The sequence below is a fragment of the Calonectris borealis genome, chromosome 3, assembly GCF_964195595.1.
Source record: "Calonectris borealis chromosome 3, bCalBor7.hap1.2, whole genome shotgun sequence".
Classification (NCBI taxonomy): domain Eukaryota; kingdom Metazoa; phylum Chordata; class Aves; order Procellariiformes; family Procellariidae; genus Calonectris; species Calonectris borealis.
The window spans coordinates 1,177,472-1,203,565 of NC_134314.1; the positions used below are offsets into that span (position 1 = coordinate 1,177,472).

General features: G+C 55.3%; 2 protein-coding genes across 7 annotated transcripts; both read left to right on the forward strand.

Annotated features, from left to right (window-relative positions):
* The first annotated feature begins 2,624 nt into the window (after positions 1-2,624).
* LOC142081274 (sterile alpha motif domain-containing protein 12-like) lies at positions 2,625-4,157 on the forward strand. Its single transcript, XM_075147968.1, has 3 exons — positions 2,625-2,755; positions 3,027-3,297; positions 3,410-4,157. Exons 1-3 carry the CDS (start codon positions 2,696-2,698, stop codon positions 3,412-3,414), a joined length of 336 nt encoding a protein of 111 aa, XP_075004069.1. The 5' UTR covers positions 2,625-2,695; the 3' UTR covers positions 3,415-4,157.
* Positions 4,158-8,623: 4,466 nt separating this feature from the next.
* LOC142080002 (interferon-induced very large GTPase 1-like) lies at positions 8,624-21,952 on the forward strand. Of its 6 annotated transcripts, XR_012672836.1 has the most exons (4): positions 8,624-8,727; positions 12,238-12,430; positions 13,591-21,277; positions 21,702-21,952. XR_012672836.1 is itself a non-coding variant. In XM_075144738.1 (3 exons), exon 3 carries the CDS (start codon positions 13,593-13,595, stop codon positions 20,904-20,906), a length of 7,314 nt encoding a protein of 2,437 aa, XP_075000839.1. In that variant the 5' UTR covers positions 8,624-8,727; positions 12,238-12,430; positions 13,591-13,592; the 3' UTR covers positions 20,907-21,952. The 6 variants fall into 6 exon arrangements, 5 of the variants coding, with proteins under 5 accessions (XP_075000839.1, XP_075000842.1, XP_075000840.1 ...); XM_075144738.1 differs by having other exon boundaries at positions 13,591-21,952; XM_075144741.1 differs by lacking the exon at positions 8,624-8,727 and adding an exon at positions 9,533-10,136 and having other exon boundaries at positions 13,591-21,952.
* Positions 21,953-26,094: the final 4,142 nt, after the last annotated feature.

Consider the following 26,094-nt stretch of genomic DNA (forward strand, 5'->3'; position numbering starts at 1 on the left):
TTCAGTAGGCAACATTTCTCCACCTCCTCCATTCTTCTTCTAAGAGAAGAAGAATGAATCCAAAGCCGTGTACGGAGAATAAAGTTTGGAGATAAGGAGAACGTAAAGTACTGGAGGTCAGTGGGCTGAGAGGAGGGTTAATGTGTCCTTGTAGGGAGTAACAGTGTTTTCAGAATCAAACTGAGTTGGCTGACCTGGTTTGTAAGGAGGACGTTTGCTGCACGATGGCCAAACAGCATTGGAATTAGCAAATTGCTTCTGACAAATGAGTGTCACTGATGTTAGCCACAATAAATCAGGAAGAAAAAAATAGTCCGGCTTTTTTCTTTCCTTCCCCTTGTCTGAAATATGGGGACGGTTTCTGTGGTGTTTGTTGTGGGTGCTGTGTGCTCTGAGGTGGCCCCCGGTGTCTGCTTTCTGAAATGGGAGACAGCTGCTCTGAGATCTGCCCAGAACCCACCTGGAGCTCCAGAGCCCAAATGAATCATCAAAATACATGCTTTTGAGACTGTTTGGGTAACTCCTGCTTCTCTGTGGCACCTTGATTACACACTTTTTTTTAAAATCCAGAAATAGGGGCAGGGTAATGCTTATGCAGAATCAAGTTGTTGATAAACTTCAGGTGTGCAGACTGGTGGTCTTTCTCCCAAGATTTTGGAAAGATGAGACGGTTGTTCTTGCCCTTTTGGTTAATGTTCTGGGTTATTTTCTTCGCTCGTCTCTGTGGTTTTGTTATGCTGAGGGTGGCTGGTGTTACTTGCCGGGGAATAGAGATTCTTCCAAAAACCTGCGAGTCCTTTGTGTGAAAGAAACAGCTGCAACCCACCAGCTGCTGCACAGCCCCGCAATTCGGGAGGCACACCTGAGATAAGGAACGGGGGTGGCGGCGGGCGGTCCTTGTTTATTCCTGGTTGGAATTCTTGTGCAATGCTGCTCCTCCGCGCCGGCGGGAACGCGGTGCGGGGAGGTGGCTGCGGGTGCAAGTGGGAGCCGCCTGGGTGAGGGGAGAAGGGGCCTGTTTGGTTTTGTGTGCAAACACCCCTCGCTTTTCCTGCTCAAACGCACGTGGGAACGTGCTCGGTGTCCCGCTTCCCAGCGGATGGAGGTCCTGGAGAGCTCAGCGAACTTTTAGGTGGCAGCACTGCGATTCCCGTTGTTCCCACGTGTGCGAGAGCCTGTTCCCAGGGCCGCGTCGGCGTGGTGACCGTGTGATCCTGCTTTGCAGGATGCCTCGAGTTAAACAGTCTTTAAAGGTAACGTAGCACCGCGCGACAGGGATGTGCAGCTGCTTGCTTGGTTGATGAGGCTGAGCCCGCTCGTCCTGCCTGCGTGGGCACGGACCCGTCTGCAGCGATGGATGGATGGTGGGGGGCACAAGCACCCCCGCTGCAAGTCTGGGTGGGCTGTGGCTGTGCTGGGGGGACAACCCTGGATGGGGCTTGCTGCAGGGACCAGAGGGAGCTGAAGCACGAACGCTGCTCGGTGCTGGCGTGTTTGGGGCTGGGGAGGTGCTGTTTGTGCCCTGTCCGGGAGGTGAGCTGGTGGGGCGGCTCAGGTGCGAGCGTGTTGCCGTGTCCTGGGGCAGCCCTTGCAGCCCCGTGGCCCTGTTGGACCGTTCCGGCCTGCCTGTTCCGTGGTGGATCGTTTTCACAGTTATTTGGGGGATTTAATGCCCCCCCAGGGTCTCGGGGGCAGAGCAGCGCCGTGGGCTGTTGCAGGCGGTGGCTGGGTCCCTACACGCTCGGCGGGGCAGGGCTGCGGCCCTTCGGGATGTGACTCATCCTTGGGGCTCATCCTGCTCCTCCCGCCTGCTCTGCCGCTGCCTCTCCCGCGTCCCACCGGGACCCTCGCCGCCACCGTCCTTGTGGTAGGTGAAGCTGCTCCGGTGCGTCCCGTGCCGGTCTGTGCGGGGAAGGTGCTCGGGGCAAACGGGGCGGGCTGGCTGCAGCGAACCGGGCGGGGAGATGGAGGAGCCTTTGCAGAGCTCCTTCACCGGCTCTCGGTATGGATGGAGCCTGGCTGTGCTCTCCTGTGACCCGGCCTGGGTCTGACCCTCGGCTCCCCGGGACGGGCAGGCGTCCCCCAGCAGCCGGGCAGTGCTGTTTGCCGGGGGAAGCCGGGCCGGGGGGTGTGCACGGGGCTGTGCCCGCAGAGGCAGGGCCGGGGCAAAGGTTTCTTTCGCTCTCCCGGTGTTTGGCACCGACCTGGGACGGAGGGCGGTGAGGAGGAGGGGGTCAGGCTGGGGAAGGGGTCCCGGCTGGGCTGGGGGAGCCGTGCCATGCCGGTGTCCCCCCCTGCCCCGGGCTCACGGAGGCGGCGGGCATGGGCGAGCCAAGGCTGATCTCACTCTGGGTGCGCCGGGCTCCGCACGCCCACGTGGCGGGACGGGCAACGGGGCCTCGCTGCGGCCCCCGGCTTGGTGCCCCGGTGAGCAGCCCCCTTCTGCTGGGGGGGCCGGGGGACGCGGACCAGGTGGCATCGGGGAGGATGGCCACCCCCACCTGCATCTCCCTGGGGAGGTGGTGGTGGGCAGGGACCACGGCATGGGGTGCTTTGTCGTGGTGGGATACTAGGGGGGTTATTTGGCTGGCAGGACATGGGGGGCTGGTCTGGGGGCAAGCCGCAGGACCCCCGGCTGATGGAGCCCTGTTTGCAGGGAACCTGAGCTGCCCCCGTGCCCTGCCCGCTGTCCCGCATGGACACCCGGGTGCGGGATGGGGCCGAGGCACCGCCGGAGGGATGCCCAACGGCCGAGGTGAGCGTGGGCAGGGGCTCGGGAGCTGGAGACACCCCACAGGTAACTGGGGCTGGGCCCCGGGGGCTGGGGCACCCCCACGGGTGGAGGATGGGGACGTGGGTGCAGCCACCAGCATCAGTGCGGGGATGGGACCGAGGGTCACGTTCAGGCTGGGCAGCGGGGACTGTGGCATGGAGGAGCCAGCCTGACCCTATAGCTTCCATGGGGCTGGAGGGACAGGCTGGGGACGAGAGGACCGTCCCAGCTCACCCCTCTCCTCCTGGCGCAGGTGTCGGAGGGGGCCCGGCGGGAGCAGCGCCCGGCGGGGCAGTGGACGGTGGCGGAGGTGGGTGCCTGGCTGGCTGCGCGGAGCGGGGCCGGGGAGCTGGCGGAGCTGGCGCACCAGCACGCCGTCTCGGGCCGGGCCCTGCTGCGGCTGACGGAGGGGACCCTGCGACGCATGGGGGTGGCCCCACGGAGCCGGCGCCGGGAGCTGCTGCGGGAGCTGCTGCAGCTGCGGCTGCAGCAGGAGCTCGAGGAGCTGCTGAGCATCGTTGGGGGTGAGCATCCCCCACGCTGGGGCCGTGGGCTGAGGGTGGGCACCGGCTGTGACGATGCCGGGGGGTGCATGGGCTGGTCCTCCCCCGTGGTCACCGTCACCTCTCTCCCCAGAGTGAAGATGATGTCCCTGCGGATGTGCCGGAGCCCGCAGACGGAGAGAGCTGACGCCATGGGAGGGCAAAGCAGCAGCTGGAATTGAGCACCCAGGCAGGAGTGGTGCCGGAGGGAGCCCCGAGGTCACCGGGGCCCCCCCCAAAGAAGCCCAGACCTGGCTGGTGCTGGCAGGGAGAAACGGTCACCGGGCCCCCGGCGGCACAAGTTGAGGGTGGCTGCCCCTCACCCCCATGGGGTCCCACCGGCTCTGGCCTCGCAGCCCCCCGGGATCCTGCTGCAACCCAGGGGCAGCCCAGCCCTGGGAGTGACCCTCCAGTGACAAGGCTCAGCCGTGTCCGTCTGTCTGTCCGTCCATGGGGCAGAGGGGGACGAGTTCCCAAATCGCTGTGCTGGGGAAATCTGTCGCCTCGGTGCCCGGGGCTGGCAGGAGGAGCACGGCATGGTGCAGAGCCAGCTGGCCTCAATAAACACCTTCCTGGTAGTGACCGAGGGGTCCCCGCTCCCAAATTTCAATCAGGGCTGAAAGCCCAAGCCCACCACAGCCCTGTCCGGCAGCCCGGGCGAGGGAGGCTGCAGCGTCCTCTCCCCTGCTGTTTTCCCAGCCCTAAACCCTTGCAGGGGTGGGAAGGCGGCACCAGCCCGGCTTCCCGGGCAGCTCTGAGCCGCAGGGGCAGGATCCGTCCCCGGGACCTGGTTCCCCACGGAGGAAGGGGGTCGAGCGCTCCCTGCCCCTGCAATACCCTCCCGCGGCACCCCGAGTCTTGTGTGGTCCGAGGGGTCCAGGGGCTCCGGCTGGATCCTGTGCCCCCCGCAAGGAGGGAGGGGGTCCGGGAGGTGGGGGAGACCCTGGGCAGCGGGTCTGGGGGGCAGGTTTGGGGGGACCCTGGGTGCAGGGCTGTGGTTGGGGGGGGTGATGCTCATGGGGTGCCTTTGGGATCCCCCCGAGGCAGCCCCGGATCAGCTCCCCGGGGTGGCTCGCGGGAGCGAGGTGCAGAGGTGATGATGGCGGGGGGGCTGGGGGGCACAGTATCACCCCGAGGGGCTGGAGCCGCGCTGTGCTTCACGCCTGTGCCCGCTTTCTCAGCAAAAGGGACGTCGTGGCTGCGGGGACGCGGCTGGAAAGGCCCTCAGGGTGCACCCTAGGGTGGGGGCACCCATCCGAAAGCAGCTGCTGGAGGGGGTGTCTCCAGCCCCGGCATGGGCACGGACCCGTTTGTGGCTGATGTGCAGGGGCCAGCGGGCCGCGGGAGTGGGGTGCAAGCGGCGTCACCCCGCTTCATGCACCGTGCTTCATTCAGTGCTTCAAGCGGGGTTTGGTTTCTTCTGCCTGCTGCCGGCCGGCCACCACGGCTCTTCCCGGCCCCGAGCTGGGGACGGGGCGCGGTTTCGCTGTGAGCTTCTTCACGGTGATGTGGGGGACTGGGTGAGCAACAGCCTCCGTCCTCGCCCCCGGACGTCCGTGTCCCTCCTCTCCCACCTCCAAAGCAAGGCTGAGCACCCAAACGGTTTGCCGGCGCTGCCGCTCCGTCCCCTGCGTGAAGCCGCCTTGCACGGGGGAGATGTGCACCCCCCGTCCCCTGCCTGTCCCCAGCCCTTGCTCGTGGTGGGGGTGGTCGGGGGAGCGGAGGGGAGGACCGGGCATCTCCTTCCCAACGTGCCCGGCCCCATCCCGCCGCAGGGAGAGGTTGTCCTGGATCCCGGGGCCCTTTGCGGGGAGGCGTTTCTCTGGGTGATGTGGGTGTTAACCGTGGGCGTATTTTGGTTGTGCCGATGAATTGAGGATGATGCGGGGGGGGATTCGGGGCTGAGACCTGGTCTGCAGCCTCATCTATGAGGCTTTCTATGATTCCATTAAAACCAGTCGCTTCTCTCCTGGCCCCTTCCCTGCCGCCCGGGGCAGGGGGAGGACGGGCGTGGCTGCGGAGTGCAGCGTCACGCGTGGCCGGGGACACGGGCCGGTGCAGTGCTCCATCTCCTGGTGCGGGACGGTGCCAGGGAGGTGATCAGCCCCAGCTCACCGAGAGCAGCCCAGCAACCACAGTGAGGGGCTGGAAGCAACGTCCTTTGGGCCAGGAAATCCCTAAGGAGATTGGGGAGAAGCATCCGTCCCTTGTCCTGTCTCCCAGGAGCCTTCCCGCTTCTCCCCACGCTGCAGACAGGACCCTCTCGCGTCGCCTCTCTGCCGGACCCCCAGCAGCCGCCGTGGCATCATCTCCTCCAGAGTCGCCCCGCTTGGCACCCCGGGGCCCCACAAGCCAAATCTCCCGTCCCCAGGCGCCGGGGGGAGGGCTCCCCGCTGCAGCCCCCCGCACCGCGCAGCTCTTCTCCGCGCTGCCCCTGAACGCTCCTGCCCTGGCGGTGCTCGGTCCCCAAACCGGGGCTGGCCCGGGGGCACCGGCTGTGGGGCGCAGCGGGGGGGGCTGCGGCGGCGCTGGGCAGGGTGGGGGGTGCAGCGCCCACCCCTGAGAGCACCCGGCTGAGGCCCGGGCTGTGCAGGGGGGACCCAGCCAGGGCTTTGCAGGGGGGGTGTGGGGGGGTGTACACACACGTGTGCCTCTGTGTGTGTGCATATGCATACGTACACGTGTGTGCCTGTGTACATATGCATGCGTATGTGTACGTCTGTGCACAGGCATGTGTGCACATATGCATGGTGTGCGCATGTGTGTGCATGTGTGTGGGTATTTGTGTGCATGCAGGCACGTTCGTGTGCATATGTGTGTGCGCATATGCATGGGTGTGCATGTGCATATGCATGTGCATGCATGTGTGTGCACTTGTGTGTATGCATGCACATGTGCATATGCATGTGCATATGTGTGTGCACATGCATGCATGTGAACATATGCATGTGCATGGATGTGTGTGTGCATGTCTGTGTGCATGTGTGTGCGTGCACGTACGTGGGTTTGTGTCGCGGTTTAACCCCAGGCGGCTGCTCAGCCCCACCCAGCCGCTCGCCCTCTCCCCCCTGGGTGGGATGGGGAGAGGATCGGAAGGGTAGGCAGGAAGGCTTCAAGAGCCGCCTCGCGATGTTAATGACCCCGCTCCCCATTAATTGCTGACGGGGGAGGCCGTGGGTCTGCAGCCCTGACCTCGGGAACCGGCACGCAGCAGTTTGCCCTCTGCTCTCCCGGGCTGCTGCTGCTTGCGTGGACTCTGGGCAGATTCAAAAGTAATTTCACTTTTGCCTCCTGCCTTTGGCCCGGCTGCCGCTCTGCTCCTCAGGAGTCAGAGCCCTGCTTGGGGGGGGCTCGGGCAGCTTGTGGAACGGAAGCTGCTCCTCAGGCTCACGGGCTTTCAGGCAAAAAGCCTCTTTTCTCTCTTCTCAGGTCAAGTTTATCCTCCAAACCCCTCCCGAGGCTGGGGGATGCCAAGAGGCGCCGCTTTGGCGGTGCTCCCTGCAGGAACCAGGCGGCCGGCTGCTCCCAGTGCTCCGGCAGCCCCCGGACCGGCGCCTGCGGGGCTGGAGCATCTCCCGCAGGGCAGCCGGAGGTATGCAGCGGATCACCGGCTGCCACCCGGGCCTGACCCGTGCTTGGCCAAGCCTGGAGCAAGAGGGAGCTTGCCCCGGGGCAGCCGGCCAGAGCCACTCTCCCGCAGAGGCAGAGGGACCCCTCTCCTGAGCTGAGCCCCCCGGCTGCCCCGGGCGGCGGCGGTGCAAAACCGGCACAAAACGCATGGAGCGGAGGGGACGTGGGCGCTGGTCGGGATGAGGATGAATAAATCCTGCAAGGCTTTAGGAATGGCAGATGCAAAGGGAGCTCTGAAGAGAGGGCACTGGTGATGCAGGGATGGGGAAAGGAGGATTCAGGATGGATTTGGTGGATGAAGTATTTGGTGGATGAGGAATTGGCTGGATGGTCGCATGACCACCAGGCAGTGGTCAATGGCTCGATGTCCTTATGGAGATCGGTGACAAGTGGTGTCCCGCAGGGGTCCGTACTGGGACCAGTACTGTTTAATATCTTCATCAATGACACAGACAGTGGCATCGAGGCCATCCTCAGCAAGTTTGCAGATGACACCAAGCTGAGTGGTGCGGTCGACACTCCCGAGGGACGGGATGCCATCCAGAGGGACCTGGACAAGCTCGAGAAGTGGGCCCATGTGAACCTCATGAGGTTCAACAAGGCCAAGTGCAAGGTCCTGCACCTGGGTCGGGGCAAGCCCCGGTATCAGCACAGGCTGGGGGATGAAGGGATGGAGAGCGGCCCTGCCGAGAAGGACTCGGGGGTACCGGTGGACAAAAAGCTGGACATGAGCCGGCAATGTGCACTCGCAGCCCAGAAGCCAACCGTGCCCTGGGCTGCACCACCAGCAGCGTGGCCGGCAGGGCGAGGGAGGGGATTCTGCCCCTCTGCTCTGCTCTGCTGAGACCCCCCCTGCAGTGCTGCGTCCAGCTCGGGGGTCCTCAGCACAGGACAGACAGGGACCTGTGGGAGCGGGTCCAGAGGAGGCCACCAAAACGATCAGGGAGTGGAACAGCTCTGCCATGAGGACAGGCTGAGAGAGTGGGGGTTGTTCAGCCTGGGGAAGAGAAGGCTCCGGGGAGACCTTATTGCAGCCTTTCAGTGCTTAAAGGGGCTTATCAGAAAGGTGGGGACAGACTTTTTAGCAGGGCCTGTCGCGACAGGACAAGGGGGAAGGGTTTTAAACTGAAAGAGGGGAGATTCAGACCAGATGGAAGGAAGAAATGTTTTACACCGAGGGTGGTGAAGCCCTGGCAGAGGTTGCCCAGAGAGGTGGTGGATGCCCCATCCCTGGGAACATCCAAGGTCAGGTTGGACGGGGCTCTGAGCAACCTGGTCTGGTTGGAGATGTCCCTGCCCACAGCAGGAGGTCAGACTAGGTGGCCTTTGAAGGTCCCTTCCCACCCAAACCATTCCATGATTCGATGATTCGGGGGTAAGAGGAGCAGGTTGGGGAGGTTTCCAGCCAAGAGCCCCAAGCGCTGCCCAGCCTCTGCTGCCTTTCGCCCCGATTGCAGGCAGCACCTTTGCCAGCACCCCGCCGGCGCTGGACGGGCACACCGGGCACCCCTGTGCAGAGCCCAGGACGGGATTTGGGAGCCTGCGGGTGCCCAGGGCTGATGCTGCCTTCTGAGCAGCCTGGCTCAGCTCCAGCGCAGGCAGCGGCCACCGAGTTTCACTTTCACACTCTGCTGCAGGCAATGGCTTGATTTCCAGGAAGGCAGGCGCCCTCCCCATTGCCTCTGTAAAGAGCAACCCCCCCAAGAGACCGGGGCTATATAAAGAGAGGGTTTGGGCTGGGCTGACGCCAGCCTGGGCGCTGCCGAGCACCGGAGGGAGACGGTAGGATCCTGCTGATGAGTTCTGGGGCTGGGAGCTGGGGATCGGCACAGAGCAGGGATCTTGTTTGTCTTATGCTTCATATTTCATGTGTTTTCCCATCACTTGAGAGATGCCAGGGAAGGAAAAAAGGGGTTTTAGGGCAGCAGGTGAATGGTCTCTGCTCTCGGCGTGGGATGGAGGAGGCAGCCTTTGCTCGCCAGCCCGTTTGAGGAAGCTCGGGGGACCTGCGCATGCTGCAGTGGTCGAACTGGGAGGGTAGGAAGGAGGCAGGGGGGTCAGAGCCGGAGCAGGTGGGGAAGGAGGAGGCATGTGGGGGGATTCAGGGGCAGACTGATGGCCGCAGAGGTGCAAAGCCTGGCTTCAAGAGCTGGCAGCAGGGCTGTCTGCTCTGGGGACAGACCCCTTGCAGAGCCCCTTCCCCGCTGCGAGCCCGTGCCCGGGCTGGGAAACGCTCCCCCCAGCCAGGGCCGATCCTGCACGCCCCGGGCACGACCCAGCCCCACGGTGGGTCAGGATGGGTGCGCTCGCCTGAAGCCCAGCCGTGCCGGCGGCTGGGGGCCGGGAGCCGGGGCGGCTGCGGAGCTGGGCGTGCGCCTGCGCCCCGGTGCCCTTTGCTTCCCTGCTCCGGGGACAGGGGACCGGGCTGGGACGTGTCAGAGCGAGACTGCAGGGCCAAAGGGGAGGTGGGAAGGCAGCCCTGCGGGCACTCCCGTGGCCTCGGAAGCTGAAACAGGTAATTAGGGGAACAGCACTGATGATAACCTTTTCCGTGGCGTGCTCTCTGTCAGCATTAACGGTGCCGTCCTCGGGCAGCTTGGGTGGTGGTGCCCGCCTCCTGCGCCGCTCGTTAGAGAGCGTGGCAGCACTGGGGTAACCAGCGGCATTCGTGGGACGTCCCGCTCTGTCCCCAAGCCTAGGGGGAGCGTTTTTCCTTTTCCTTTCTATGGAGTGATGGTGGGATTCACCTCTCCCAGCCTCTCCTACAGTCTAAACTTCACCACCCAAAGCGCTCTGGTCCCTGGTGCAGCCCCTCAAAGGCACAAGCGCTTCCAGAGCCCGGTTCCCCTGGGGAAAACACTCTCGAGGGGGCTCTTCCCATGAAACGGGGTGCAGGCAGTCCCATGGCAGGTCATGCTGGCAGCCTTAATGCTTCCCTCGTTCGCTTCCAAGGAAGAAAGCGATCCCGAGTTATTCCATAAATATGCTTAGTGGTCCTCTGCGTGCACTAAGACAATTGCATGTGGCTTTTTTCTTATTCTTGAAGAAATACGAAGCCATGCTGGGACTTCAAAGCGTGCCTGGGTGCTAGTTCAGGATCCAGCTGGGCTGGAGTTGATGTTCTCCATCGCAGCCGTGCGGTGCTGTTTTGGGCATCTGAGACTGAAATAGCGTTGGTAACGGGCTGACGGGTGAGAAGTTGGGAGGGGACAGAGCTGGGAGGGGTGGCCTGAGTGGACCACGCCGCACAGCGTCGTGCTCAGCAATCAAAGCTGGGGGGAAGGAGGAGGAAGGGGAGATGTTTGTGGCTGCAGTGTTTGCTTTCCCAAGAAGCTGTCACGCGCGCTGAGGCTCTGCTTCCCAGGGAGCGGCTGGACATCTGCCCACCGATGGGACGTAGTGAATAAACACCCTTCTTCACTTTGCGAGCACACGCAGCTTTCCTTCGCTTGCTAAACTCCCCTTATCTCGACCCAGGATTTTTTGCTTCTGCTTTTCCACTTCTCTCCCCCGTCCCGCTGGCGGGACTGCACGAGCTGCTGGTGGGTGCTTAGTTCCCGTGGAGGCCAACGCACCGTGGTGTTTCTCTCCGTCTCTTTGGGGGCTTGAGCTTCACTCACAGCAGCAGCTGCATGATCTGGCCAGTGGTGGGATGGGGCACGTGCTGCTGCATTGTCGATGCCGTTGCCCCAGGCTCTGCCATGTCCAGACTTTTCTTGAGGCTGGCTGAGCCTGACTGGAGAGCACAGTCGTTAACTGGACAGCCTGTGTATCTGGAGCTGGGACTTTTCTGCAGGTCTGCAGGCTTTGCTCTTGCAGACCAGCCTACTCTCCATCCTTCAGCCTGCTCACCATCCTTCCACGTCTTATCCCATCGAGAAAGCAGCCGTGAGCCCTGCACTCTCCCTTGCTGGTGGCTGCACGGTGGTGGCAGGAGGGCCAGTATTTGAGAAGTCAGCAGGTAGTTGGGTTCTGGGGGATCCTTTTTAAATTACAGTCAGATTAAGCTTTGACTTCATGGCTGTTGTGGTTTAACCTGGCAGCAGCCAAATACCACGCAGCCGCTCGCTCACTCCCCACCCCCCAGTGGGACAGGGAGAGAATCGGAAGGGTAAGAGTGAGAAAAACTCGTGGGTTGAGATAAAGACAGTTTAATAGAACAGAAAAGGGAAAATAATAACGATAATGATAGAATATACAAAATGAGTGATGCACAATGCAATTGCTCACCACCCACGGACCGATAACTGGAAGGATTTTTATTAAATAACGGTCATCCTATGAACATTCCAAGCACTGAGGATTTGTTAACAACAGTATAAGGCAAAGGGTTGCTAAAGAGCAATTGTAGTTTTAGAGTCTCTGAAGCGATAGCAGAATAGGGAAGCAGGCTGAGGAATGTAACTATCAGTAGATTAGGTAACGGAACGCAGGCGGGGAAAGCGTTCGCGTGGACACCTGCTTTTGACCAATCTGTGTATGTTAAGATTCGTGTGCTTGCTGACTGTAACCAATAGAGGATTCGTAGGTGCGCGTGTTAGTGTGGCTGGCTTATAAAATTAGCGCAGTATTTTGAAATAAAGGAGAATGACCATACCCACATTGGGACTCATCATTACTCCGGGAACGCACTCCCACTCCGACCCCTGGTCACTCCGACAGATAACCAAGTGGCGATTGCTACTTCCTGGATCACGCCTACCATTCATATACTGAGCATGACGTCACATGGTATGGAATACCTCGTTGGCCAGGTGGGCTGGCTGTCCTGGCTGTGCTCCCTCCCAACGCCTTTTTTTTTTTTTTTTTTTTTAAGCTGAATGTCCTTGACTAGCAGGGTACTTAGCAACAACTGAACACATCAGTGTGTTATCAACATTCTTCTCATTCTAAATCCAAAACACAGCCCTTGGAAGAAATCTAACCCTATCCCAGCCGCAACCAGGGCAATGGCCAGGCTTGGTCTTCCTCCCCATGATGTTGTTATGGTTCCAGGCATTACAGTCCTGTCCTGAGTCACTCCTGGGCACCTTTTGCTGTGTGCAGCGGAGACCCTGAATGCAGGAGATCCGTGCTTTGCAAACGGTCCCTGGGCTAACGTACACAGTGGGTATGTGGGTTTAGGTCCCAGGCAAAACTCTAGTCTGGTCACCACCCCAAAAAGGCCCTGATGAGTCTTTGCTGGCTGGGCAATCATCACCGGTGGAGAAGGGATGGCCTGCACCGTGCCATGCAATGAATCCTCCGCATTGATGGGTTGCCATCTCCTGACTCTCTGGTCTTCTCCTTTAGGATTTTGGGCCTTTCCCTCCTGGTGTTTTTCCTCCTGAATTGTTGAGGTGTTCCCCATCATCTTCTTAACACCCCAGCCTTGTCTACCAGGCCTGCCGTGTGATGGTGTGCTGTCTCGGTTGAGCTGGGGACCTTGGCTGCCTGTGTCCTCTGGAAAGTCAAGCGTCTGACCAAAAGGAGTATCTGCTGTGAGGTGAGTGTATTGAGTATATTGCCTAAATCTTCACTGACTTTAAAGGAGAAGCTGACCCTAACAGCTCTGAGAGCGTCCAAGAGCCCCATCGCAAGCACCTTGGATCAATACCTGTGTTGGTAAGAGTCTTGTGTCGTTGGTGGGACAAAAGCTGAACGCACGGGAACGTTTTGTGCACTGAATAAATCTCTTCAGTATCCAGCTGAATTGAGACAGAGACAATGATCAGGTTTGTGTGACAGCGGAAAGAAAAAAGAAGGTGTAAAGGCACGTGTACAGTGAGAGCGTCAGCTCCGTTAAGGTTGGCGGTCAAATGCATATGGGATAATAAGTGAAGGGGGAAGCGATAAACAAAACCACACAGGGACACAAACTGGATAGACAGGGGGTCCCGGAGACAATGCCAAAGACCCAAAGTCTCCAGTCACTAATGATGGGCCAGCAGGATGCTCCAGGCACAGCTCTGGACAGGGACAACTTGGATTTTTCCCATCCACTGGGGTGGGAACGATGTGTGTCCCGAGAACCAGCTCCTGGGGGACACGGGCGTGAGTGAGGGGCTCCGCGCCGGCAGCTGGAGCTGGACCACAGGTCACAGCCCGTGTGCCCGGTGCTGGGTATTTGGGGTGAGCGTGTCTCGTGAGCGTGGGGTGCCCGTGAGGTGAGTGTGTGAGTGCGTGCCTCTGCTTGCTGGTGAGCACCAAGCTGGACCAGCCAGCGAGCCGGAGACCCGTGGGGCTGGTCAGAGGGTGCAGGGTGCAGGCAGGGGTGTTGGATGGACGGAGGGGCTGTGCTGGTGCTCGAGGGATCCAGGAATGCTGACAGCTGTCTGTACGTATGTATTTATGAGTCCTGTTGGGTACACACGGGCGCTGTTGAAGGCAGCACCTTGTCCATGGCAGGTTGTGTGGCCAAGTCAGAGTGCGCGTGTGCGTGTTGGCTCCGGGACACGCGCTCAGCTTCAGGGTTGAACCTGCACATGGGAAAGCAGCAGGCACATCCATTGTCCTGGGACGGAGACCCCCGGGCCTTGGGGCATCCCAGGCTGGGCTCCAGCAGCCAGGTCGGAGGAATCCCCGGAACTGCTACAGAGCCCTCTTATAAGAGGCCGGGGCCCCTTACAACATTCCTTAAAGAAAGTCTGTTTTCTTCTTCCGCAGCCATGGGTTCAGAGGAGGACATACTAGAGGATGATGAAAAGGCACATCTTGCTAAAAAACTACTGGCAGAAGTGTGTGAGAAAGAAGGACTGGATGATGGATACTGGCTCCCCAAACTGTCGGAGATACTGGGAGTCAAGTCGAGAGAAGCCCTGAAACACCTGCAATATGAAGACTACCTTAAGCTGGAGTGCGAGGTACGGTACCGCTGGGAAAAAAAGGCGCTCCGAAAACTCCTGGAACTAACAGACAACAAAGCAACTTCTGAGGAGCTGCAGAAGGAGCGCTTGGAGATGACAAAGCAGAGACAAGAAGCGGCCAAGCGAGCTCTGATGGAGCTGAAAGAAATGCACAACAGCCGCAGCCACAGCAAGGACGTTATAAGACAGAAAGAGGAGGCTCTGTGGCAAGCCATGGAGATTCCCAAAGAGTACTGGGCACCACCGGAGAAGTCATTGGTGGATGTGCTGGAGAGCATCCAGAAGCAGCTGGAGAAGCAGGAGTCGTCAGTGGGCAGGGGGGAGAACGTCTCCGACATGGAGGTCCTGAGGCGGGCATCAGGGGGACTGGCCCTGCAGGGCATTTACAGAACCAGCAGCCTTGCGGATGTGCTGGCAAAGCGAGACCAGCTCATCAGGGTTCCCGACGGATTCAAGCTCGCCGGTCCAGAGCAAGGGTCGCTGCTTGAGAGGAAGGAGTTCTCCTCCTCTGCAGCAGAAGCCACTTTCACCAAGTCCATGGAACAGCTGGGGTTCAGCATCAGCGTTTCTGCCAAAGCCGGGTTCTGGGGGTTTAATGTTGAAGCTGGTGTAGATTACAGCAGCTCCTCGCAGTCGGAGGACGCCCACCAGTCCCACTCTGAGCAGAGCTACATTTGCACCACCAAGTACCAGTACATCCCTCTGGCCTCCTGCTACTTCCAAAAGCATCAGCTTCGCCTCTCGGCTGCGGCCCTGCGGGAGCTGCAGGACATCGAACACCTTTTGAGCATCTCTCAGGAGGCAGACAGGCCCAACACGCTGCAGAGCAGGTGTGCGAGCTTCTTCAGCAGGTTTGGGTCCCACGTAAACCAGGGTCCCCTCCACTTTGGGGGGATATTCTGGTGGAAGGCATCTGCGGAAGGATTCAGAGCTGAGCAGCGGGAAGAGGTGAAGCGACAAGCATCTGAAGCCCTGAACTGCCACATTGGGGCCAGCTACAGCGGCTTCAGTGTCAGCGTAGGAGTGGACACGGACGTTTCGAAATCCAGATCACAGGCTTCTTTTCAGGGAAGAGATGGAAGCAGTGCCCACACAGCGGTTCAGCTCTACGTGACCCACACAGGGGGCCCATCAGGGACGGATTCTCTTCCGCAGTGGAAATTGGGGCTTGTAACTAATAACACAACCTGGTGTGTTATCGACCGAGGCTTTCAGCTGGTCCCAGTGTGGGATATAATCCTGTTCAATCACAGCAGTGATTTTAAGTCCATCTACCAAATGAGCAGCAGCCTCAGGGCCGCGTACGAGGCGCTAACGAATCACAGTGTCGGCACCATGTTTGGAGAGGAACTGGTCAGTGCCGTGGAAGATGCCAGAGCTTTCCTGGAGTGCGTGAAGGCCTGGGAGGTGACGGTGGATGAAAGGAAACTGCTCACGCTGATAGATTTCAAACAGAATCTGAATGAAAAAACCAAAAACCATAGTGTCTGGATCAACGTATGCCTGTCGGACAAAGCACTGCAGGAGTTCCTGGTGAATACCGTTCAGTTTTGCAAGAAGTCACCTCCAGAAAACACCACCTACATCAAGTCTCTGTTGAGGTGCCTCCTGGATCCTCATGTCTATTCTGTCAAGGACTTCCCCAAGTCTTCCTTCATTATGCAATGGATCTTCCATACTGAGCACACACTTCCCGAAACTCCCAATGTTTCTGAGCTTGAAGATCTCACCAAGACCCTGCTGCAAATGAAGGAGTACATCCAGGAAGTCACCTACGCACCAGAAACCTCTGCATCTGCCATTCATGAAGCAAAGATAAAAGCCACCTTGACTGCAAGCCTAGCTGTTTATTCCTTACTCCAGTTTCTCCAGGAAAGGGCACAGAAAGACATAGAACTGTTGGTGCTCTTAATTACGACCAGCACGGGATACCAGGTGGAAAGGAGCACTTTTCAGTACCTCCTTGGATGTCCAGAAATTAACTTCATGATAAATGAAATGCAAATGGGACATAAGGAGTATCTGAGTCTGAAGGAGCAAGATGTTTACAGAGCCCAGGCCTTCCTGCTGCTGCTGGGTCTAACTGTAACACCCAAATATAAAGAGGTGTCCCCTGAGCGGAAGAATAAGCGTTTAGTTTTCATGGAAGATCAAATGAAAAACTTATGGTCCACAGAGATAGAAACTCTCCTCAAAAAGCACAGGACATTCAAAGACTGGGAGGTGCTGGAAAACGACTTGCATTCCTTCATCAATGGGCGCTTGGATGACACATGTGACGATCTGAAGAAAAACAGTATAATCAAAGACATGGAAGACACTTTTCAAAGAATAGAGCCTTCCAGTCAGTCCAAATCCAAATCAGACGGCAGCAAATCCAAAGCAAATCAAGCCATTACAAACCAAGAGTTCTTCCACTTACTTAAGCGCCTTGGACTAGAAAGTCACTATCCAAGAAAAATGGGGACAGAAGATTTCCACATCATATACCAGACATCTTTACATGACAGCCAGCCCAGCAAGGACAGTGAACTACCATTCTACTTCTTGCAAAAGCTGTTAACTGTGGATTATCGGGTGAGGTACCTGACTTGCAAGGATCAGAGCAACCCAGCACTCGCACCCGTGCCAAAAACCACAGAGCAAAAGCAGGAACCCTTGGATTCCTTTGATGACTTTTTCACTGATTTGGAGGAAGAAGCCCGTGAATCTGCAACCAGGGACAGTCGTGTGCACCCCATGGACATCCAGATGGCAATTTTTCATTGCGCTGATGATTTCATGAGACAGTACATTTCAACAAAGCTTGCTTTCTGCCAATTTGCGCTACCTCTGCTGGTACCAAACCCGTGCACTTCACGGATAGAGTTCCCCCTCTGGTCCCTCAGCCAAATAAAAAAGAGCTGGAAAGGGGCTGAGAAGTCGGGACAGCAGGCCAGAATTACCAGTTACAAAAACAAACTCATTTATCAGGCAGAGACACCCATCGTGTCCTTCCTACGGATCGGCAGTTCTCCCTCCTCTTCCAAGTCTCGGCTCCTGAATGCTCTGCTGAGCAAACAAAAGCATGACACTTTTTTCCACCGACATTGCAAAGGCAGCACCAAAGACTGTTTGCTGATGAAAGGTGTTGTGGAGATCTCCTGGTACTGTCCCCGGGGTAGTGACGATGACAGCTTTGACTGCTGTGTTGCTTTCTGTAACCTTCATGGAGATGCAAGGGATCACGAAGAACAGCTACAGTTTTTACAGGAGATATCTGCTGTGAACGTGGCTCTCGTATCCGAGTCTGATCAGAGTGACAAGAAAGGGATGAAAATTTTACGTGACCTGTGGCAGTCGCAAAGGCCTTTGGTTTGTCTTTTCACTGAAAAAGAGAACGTTGCAGCTGGCCGATCTAGCCAAAACATAAGAATAGGTATCAAGAACAGAAACGAAGCAGAATTAATGGGCGAGCTGACAAAAACCATCAGGGATCTCCTGGAAGGGTCTAACACGCTTTTCAGCCTTGACGCCTGCCTGGACAAAGCTCGCAAGCACGGATTCTTAGTTGATGAAGATACAGACGCGTGTGTGACAGCCAAAGAAAAGGCAAAGGCGCTGGTGAAGCTTCTGAAGAAAGAGAAGTTGTTTGAGATCAAATCCCAGCTACTGCCTCTTCAAGGAAAACTGTGGTACATGTGGTGCAAAAAGGACAAAGAACTCACTCGCCTGCAGGAAAAGAGAAACAAGAGCATAGAGCATCATCGGAGCCAAATTGAAACAGAGAAGCTGGCAATAAGAAGAAAGCAACTAAAGAAAGCATTCCCCCTCAATCAGCTGATGAAATCAGTCCTTGGCTTTCTCCAGTCACAGCCAGCAGATACCAAGAAATACTTCCTGCAGTGGATGAAGGTCTTTATGGATGACCTCTCCTCCGATCGCCTTGACGAACTGAAGAGACAGTATCATCAGTTATGGTCTCAAATCCTGGCAATAAAGAAAAGCAATGAAAAAAACAATCTGAAACCTCTGTTGCTGAGTAAGTTAGATGCCCTCTCCAACGAAATCAACGATTCGTCCATTGGCCTTGAGCATATTTTGAGAGAGGTAGGGCAGATTTATGAAGCTCTGGAATCAATGAACTCAGAGGACAAATGTTTTGTCAAACTACCTGAAATTGCAGCTGATCTGATGGTTTCAGGGTATCCTGTTGAGCTGATGGATGGTGACGCTTCTTACGTACCATTACGATGGGTTGGAGCAATCTTTGACAGATTAATCGAGAAGCTAGGGGACAAACGAGTATTTGTTCTTTCAGTGCTTGGCATCCAGAGCACAGGGAAGTCAACCCTGTTGAATGCCATGTTTGGTCTTCAGTTTAACGTCAGTGCAGGGAGGTGCACCCGGGGAGCGTTTATGCAGCTAATTAAAGTGGACAAGAAGCTGCAACAGGATTTGGACTTTGATTACATGCTAGTTGTTGACACAGAGGGACTTCGTGCCATAGAGATGGCCAATAAACAGTCCCTTAATCACGACAATGAGCTGGCCACCTTTGTCATTGGCATCGGCAACATGACTCTGATCAATATCTTTGGAGAAAATCCTTCAGAAATGCAAGATGTCCTTCAGATTGCTGTGCAGGCTTTTCTGAGGATGAAGCAAGTAAATCTTTCCCCAAGCTGCCTGTTTGTACACCAAAATGTGGGAGAAATAACTGCCAAGGAACAGAACATGGAAGGACAGAGACGTCTGCAGGAAAAGCTGGATGAAATGACCATGACAGCTGCCCAGCAGGAATTCTGTGACATCTACTGCTTCAACGACGTCATTCGCTTTGACGTGAACACCCACATTCATTACTTTGCTCACCTCTGGGAAGGAAACCCCCCAATGGCACCGCCCAATCCCACCTACAGCCAGAACGTCCAGGAATTAAAGAGCAAAATTCTCCAAGCTGCCAAGAAGGAGTCGCAGGGCAGCATTTTGAGGCTCTCAAGCTTGAAAGTTCGTATTAGTGACCTCTGGAATGCTTTGCTGAATGAAAACTTCATTTTCAGCTTCAAGAATTCAGTGGAGATTGCTGCGTACAAGAAACTGGAAACCGCATTTAGTCAGTGGACCTGGCAGCTGAGGAGTCACATCTTAGACTTGCAAATGAAGCTGGACAATAAAGTTCGGAATGGGGATTTGCAGAAGGTCACCACAGAACACCTTGAAAAACTAGTGCAAGAGACAAGCGATGCCATCACAAAAGACATGGAAAAGTATTTCAGTGAAGACAAAGACTGTGAGATACTGGTCCAGTGGAAAGGCAGCACGGAACTGAAGCTAAAAGAACTGAAAGAGTCTCTTCTTCTTGAAACTAGAAAGAAGTGTGAGAATCTTATTGAACTAAAGAAGAACCAGTGTAAACTGGATGAAAGGAAGTCAGAATACGAAAACGAGCTCCTGAAAAGGAGTAGGCAGCTGGCTCTGTCTCTAAAAGGCCAGAGCCTAAGTGAAAAAGAACTGAGAGACAACTTTATTTCTCTCTGGGCAATCTGGATTGCTGAGGTCTCCTCTGCTGCTCCCCCTCCGGAACAGGTTGATATCGATGTGGAAATAGAAGATGTCCTTCTGGATCACTTTAAGGAGCCTCACTTACATGCCCGAATCAGCACGTTTCCCAAACACAGAGTATTTTCTGTTGACTTGGAGAAACACGTCGCTAAGAAAAAACATTGGGTCTTCTTTCGTGTGAATTTTGATGATGTTGATGTGAGCAACATACACCGCATTACAGATAACATCATAGCGTGTGTGAGGGCAAACATTGATAAGAAGGAAAAGGAGAAAAGGGATTACAGTCGAAGTTTTATCCATGAAATACTAAATGAAGTATGGAAAGGTATGAACTCTGTCCCTAGCAATGCAAAATACACTTTTAATAAAGATTACAGAATAGATTTATCACTGTATCTGTGCAGAATGGCAGCAGAGAGGTTTAAAGCCATGCATGTAGCATTCAAAAATGCAAATGATCCAGTCATCTACCTGGAGAGCAAGAGAGAAGATTTCTTTAAATGTTTCCAGATTTCCTGCCAAGGGGCCACTTCTATCACAACATTTGCTGTTTTCCTGTGTGACAAGATTGCCCCAGCTCTTCACCAGGCGGTCTATGAGAGGACAGCTCTTACCATAGCTCGAGACATAAAGGGTAAAATCCCAGATTTCAATGGCAATAGATCCTCTCTGGAAGTTTGCATACTGAGATACCTGGCACAAGAAGAAAATTTTGAGAATTTCATGGAGTACCTTAATTGCCCAGGACGCTTTTTAGAGAGTTACATTGAGAGACGTGTTGAGACGTACTGTTTAGATAAGAACAGGAGGCTGGAGAAGTTTTTAGATGACTCCCTTACTCACTACTATGAAAGCATCCAGTCAGCTGTTTTTGCATCAACTGATGTTGTCAAAGACAGAAAAGACAGAAATGACAAAATCTCTCTTTGGCTGGATGAATTTTGCAGCGCACTTGGAGAGGTGCTGAGCTTGCCCAGAAGGGACCTGAAGGGCATTGAGCATCAGGAGATAACAGACATAGAGTTCCTGAATAATGCCATGACAGAAGCACTGGCTCCCCTGAAAGATCATCTCAAGGAAGAGTTTGCCAGTGCTGATATGAGCTCATTTGAAAGGCAGCCTCACACAATCCTGGCTGAACAGTTCGCAGGGTGCTGGGAGCAGTGTCCCTTTTGTGGGGCTGTTTGCACAAACACCATGCAGAATCACGATGGAGACCATCAGCTTGACTTCCATCGTCCGCAAGTTTTGACGGGATACAGGTGGCATAAAACAGACAATCTGGTCATTGATATTTGTTCTAGTAGCGTTGCAAGTGACTGTACATTCAGGATTGGTGAAGACACATGGATCCCCTACAAGAGATACCGGGATGCAGGACCTCCTTATTCCACTTGGAACATTTCTTCTGATTCATCCATGCAAGCGTACTGGAAATGGTTTGTGTCTCATTTCAGGACAGAGCTAGAAAAACGGTACAATGGGAAATTCCACGGCAAAGGGGAAATCCCTGCTCCATGGCAGAGAATCACAAAGCAGCAAGCACTTGATGGATTGGGGAAGTTTTAGGCCAAGTTGATATGAAGGAAGAACCGCAACTGCTTTGCATTTTAGAAGAACATAATACAAGTCTATCCACAAAATATTGTTATAATGACTATGACCTCAAGCCAGATGAAGAAAACGATACCTAATTGCTCACAAAGTTGGGTGAAATAAGGCGTGCTGCTTCTGCCATTGCTCAGAAATTCCCTTACTTCATGATAAAGTCAGAATCCTCTTCCCTTCTTGCCATAGACATTTACATCTGCTTTGTCTTACAGCAAAAAAGAAAAACATGCCTCCAGCGAGCAGTCATATGGCCAAGATTAAGACCAAGTGCCAGATGAAGAGCAAAGGCAGCATTAGAAAGTACCAATTTTATCAGCTGCTATGAGAAAGTAAGTGATACTGGCAAAAAAATACTTTTCCTGCAGCAAGTACTTGTCACACTCAAAGAAAGGGCTGCGGGATCTGAGAACAGCTCAAGATCGGCTGCAAGCTGTGCTGTTTTGCTTTTTGGGATTATCATTCCCTTATTGATCCCTTATCGATCGCTTATTGGTAAACTCAGACCAGTAGCTGTTCTGTCTCCGATGTCACTAAAGCAGTTAACACAACAGCTATGTGGATTTAGACAGTGATTTAACCCAGTGTTTACTAGGTATACTTCATATGTTAAGGTGAGCCATTCCTGCGCAGCTGCCTGGACCTGGTGAACTTTCCTCCAGCTCTTAGCCGTAGTAGCAACTGCTCTTGCCATTTGCTTAGCGGTTGAGCTAAGGCCTTTGTATGACCAATGTGGAGAAATACGTATCTTTGCAGCTTCTGCAGCAGCATCGGCAGTGTGTGACATTAGTGTTTGTGCCGTCAAGACAGGCTGGTGGCAATGGAGCCATGGTCTGGAGAACGTGTAACCAGCTGGGACTGCACTAGTGAGGTGGTCGGCAGTTTTTGGTGTGCAGTTCCTGCAACGCCACAGGAAACCCAAGGACCATGCCTCCTGGAGAGTGGCCAAAGTAGTGATTCAGTAATATCCCTTGTAGTCTTTGCTAATAAACTAATCAGTTGGACTGGACTGGCCTCTGTATCCTTTATTTTCAGGTGAGCCACAGTTGCGTGTGACTTGAGCGTTCGTGCTGGGAAGACGGGCGATGGTCTGTGTAAGGGTGTGTGGAAGGAGAGCGTCTGCTCCTTTCAGGGTGTCTGGTCAAGGACCTTCTTCAGTGTCTCAAGGGATAATAAGAAGAGGAGGAATCCATAAACAAGAACATCCAGTTAAACAAAGCTGACCGACAAATGATAAGGGAGGCCGTGGTGGGAACCAAGCCTGGTCAGCCACACTGATTGATGAGTGAGAGGGTGAGAAGGTTTATTCCAGCGAGGTTATCTGATCAGGGAGCTGGTCAGATGGGAAACTAAGGGAAAAAAGGGGAACCAAACCCAAAATATACCAAGACACAGACCTGACAAAACAGACGCGGAGACAATTACAGGAAACAAACCTTGCCAGTGTGTGTGTGCTGCGAGGACTAAGCGCCAGTTACTGGTGAGACCTCTGTGTGTGTGAGTGGATTTGGGGCCAGCTACTGGAGTCAGACTGGGGGTTTGAGTGCCCCTGGCCTGTGGTGTTAGCTACTGGAGCGAGTGGGGTCCCAGTGCAGCTACTGGAGTCAGTGGGGGGGGGTCTCAGTGCCAGCTACTGGAGAAAGTGGGGGTCTTTAACCTCCAGCCACTGGTGTGGGAATGGTGTGTGTCCTGAAAATGAACTATGAATGGGGTAAGTGAATGGGGTAAGTGAAGGGCAGAGCACCGGCAGCTGGAGCAGGACCATGGGTCACAGCCCACGCGCCTGGTGCCGGCTGCTGGGCGGGGAATAAGTGTCTGTATCTCCCAAACCGGCTGGGCGTGTGAATTCACCAGCAACCTTCAAGCTGGACCAGCCGGCGAGTAGGGTGGCCTCGGGGCCAGGCTGGGGTATCAGGCGGGTAGAGGGTCCGTGCTGGTACCCTCGCCTTGCCACGTGCCTGAAGCACTCTTTTGGGACTTTTTTCTCCCATGTGTACGGTGCATTGCTTGCAAGCTTTAGGTAATCTTCATCTTTCAGATATCTCAAGCCCTGTGCGCCAGTGACTCCCAGCTCCTTCTCCAGTACAGGGAGCCAGTACTCTATGCGGAGGCCCACACCTTTCAGTGTCTCTGCCAGTCCATTCTGGCCCGCATCTCCCTCAGAGGGATCGTCTGGCATGTCCTTCCTTGCAGACATTGCTGTGGGAAGGAAGGCAAACATGCCTTCAAGTGACACGGGATGCAGTAGCTCTTCCTGTCTGCAAGGTTTGTAACTAAGGTTCTCAGTGACACTGACTCGCTGAAAAGCAAAAGACCTGATGATGGTGGGATGTGAATGTAAAGCTGACCAGGAACTGTCTGGTGAGGGTCTGTCTGATGCATACAGTGGGAAAGATGGGGGCTGCAGAAGGCAGGTGACAGGGCTGGGGCTGGGGTGACAGGCTGGGAGGAGGTCAGGATGGTGCTGGAAGTGGAGATGGGGAGATCCAAGTGTACCAACTTTGCTTTCACTCTCTTTGCTTTATCTCCTTCTCCCCCTCTGTCGTGGTTTAACCCCAGCCAGCAACTAAACACCATACAGCCGCTCGCTCACTCCTCCCATCTCTGGTGGGATGGTGGAGAGAATCGGGAGAGTAAAAGTAAGAAAACTCATGGGTTGAGATAAGAACAGTTTAATAACTGCAATAAAGTAAAATACTACTACTACTGCTACTGCTACTGCTACTACAAGAATATACAAAGCAAATGATGCACGACGCAGTTGCTCACCACCTGCCGACCGATGCCCAGCCAGTCCCTGAACAGCGATCGCTGCCCCCCGGCCAACTCCCCCCAGCTTATATACTGAGCATGACGTCACATGGTATGGAATACCCCATTGGCCAGTTTGGGTCAGCTGTCCCAGCTGTGCCCCCTCCCAGCTTCTTGTGCACCTGGCAGAGCATGGGAGGCTGAAAAGTCCTTGGCTTATATAAGCACTACATAGCAACAAGTAAAACATCAGTGTGTTATCAACATTATTCTCATCCTAAATCCAAAACACAGCACTATACCAGCTACTAGGAAGAAAATTAACTCTATCCCAGCCGAAACCAGGACACCCTCCTTGCTCTATCCTTTCTGTCCCTCCTCCCTGTGTGTACCCCCCGATTGCCCCTTCCCATGGGATCCCAAACACATATCCCTTGTCCCACCTGTCCCTGGTGGTGGGACACGGACAGGCTCCCCGTGGAGCCCACAGGGTCCCCTCACCACAGCCCTGCCCTGTGTGGTGGTGCATTCCCCCCCTCCCCCTGGGCCGCTCCATGATTTCAGAAACTCCCGTTAAACCTTAGCCTTTGTGTAATGAGTCAGGCGGTGAAGCGTCCCTTGACCATACCAGGAACTCTTGCGTGGCTGAGGAGGGGGGATGACACTGACCGTACCAGGAACTCTTGCATGGCTGAGGAGGGGGGATGACACTGACCGTACCAGGAACTCCTGCTGCCTGGCCCGAGTGGGGGAGGAGAGCGGGGATAATTCGTCATCCCCGACACCCTTATCTGAGTCATAGCTCAAGTGGGACGGTACCGTTGTTACTGAAACCTGGAGAGTTTTGACGGATGACTAAAGTCAACCATCTTGGGACCCTATAAACAGCGGTCCCAAGCGAGACCCTTTGAGCTCTCCTGGACCGCAGGGGCTGCGCCCAGCATCTCCCTCTGAGATGAACGCTCGTCAGAGTTTGCAAACTCTCAAGTCTGCGATACTCGGAGGATTGTCTCCAGCTGCAACACTCCTCGAGGATCAACCCTTTGCCCGTTGAGAAATGCCAAGACATTTTACGTGAGTATTTCACTGGACTCGAGGGGAATTTTTAACAGGTATCCCTTTTGTACTTTTATATGTATTTCTGTCTCTGTGTGTGTGAACTGATTTAGACAGCCGATAGTAAGCATAACCTCTAATTAAGTCACTGTCATGATGGTAGTAGACTCTACTAACTTACTTTGTAAGTGTTAAATTAGTCAATGATTAAGTCGTGCTAAAATCTTGTGATTCACCTTAAAACTGTGAATGAACCTTAGGCTGCTGCTAAACACATCTAATCCCTTAGGCATAAACCGTTGGCCAAGTCTGGGACTAGGAGTGGATCCAGCTGCACCCAGACTCCTCTCTGAGAAGGAGTTAAGAAAGCAAGGGGGTCTTCTCTGAACCTTGTGACTCAACGGGAGGGTCTCCCTTACCCTTTTTGCCCTGTCTCTGTATAAATCATTCCAACTCAATTCTAACGCAATTTTCCTTTGTACACTTAATCCGTGTAGTAAGTGATAGAGTGAACTCTGCCATCAAATTCTGCTAAGTTGCGCTTTTATAAATTTCTATTAAAATCACTTTCTGCTAATACCTTTGACGGTACTAGCACTAAACCACTCATTTGCAACACCTACGTGCTCCTGGGGTTCTCCTGCTGGTCCATGGAGCCTGGGGTGCTCCCAGTCCAAGCTGCATTGGGAAGGTCCCCCTGTTCTGGCCCCTTCGGACCACCTTTCTCTTTCACTTTCCGTTAAAGGAAAAATGATAGAACGGCAGCAAAACGCACATGTGGAATAAGCAGGGCTGGGACTGGGCCGATGTTCCTGTGAGATGGGAAACTGAAAATGTTGATGCTTTTCTTTCCGTTTGGCGGAAAGTCTTAAATCCCAGAATGCCCCGTTGAATAGCGACGGGGGATGAGGTGTATGGGGGAAGACACACAGAATCATAGAATCATTTACGTTGGAAAAGCCCTTTAAGATCATCGATTGCAACCGTCAACCTAACAGTGCCAAGCCCACCGCCGCCGCTGGTCCCCTCAGCAGCCGCCTGCGGCAGCCCCTGCTCCTTCTTCCCCCGAGGAGGGGTTTATTTTTAACCAAATGCCTCCTCCCGGCCCGCAGGCGTGGCGAGAGGGGTCAGCAGCCCCCGGGGAGGGACAGCCTGCCCGGGATGCCGGCTGCGAGCCCGGCCTCACCGAGGCGGGAGGCGACCTCCTTGTCTCCCCAGGGAGAGCCGGCCTCCCCCGCCTCCTCACGGCCTCCGCATCGGAGAGGTGCCCAAGGCAGGCCTGGCTCGCCTTCCCCGGCGCTTGCGGCGGGGTCCACCCCTACGGAACCTCCCCAGCTCTTCG

Excerpts from the sequence above, each read along its gene's own strand:
- LOC142080002 (XM_075144738.1), top strand. The coding sequence starts at position 13,593 with ATGGGTTCAGAGGAGGACATACTAGAGGATGATGAAAAGGCACATCTT.
- LOC142081274 (XM_075147968.1), top strand. The coding sequence starts at position 2,696 with ATGGACACCCGGGTGCGGGATGGGGCCGAGGCACCGCCGGAGGGATGC. Across the intron at positions 2,756-3,026 it reads AGGGATGCCCAACGGCCGAG|GTGTCGGAGGGGGCCCGGCG; the intron begins GTGAGCGTGGGC and ends CTCCTGGCGCAG.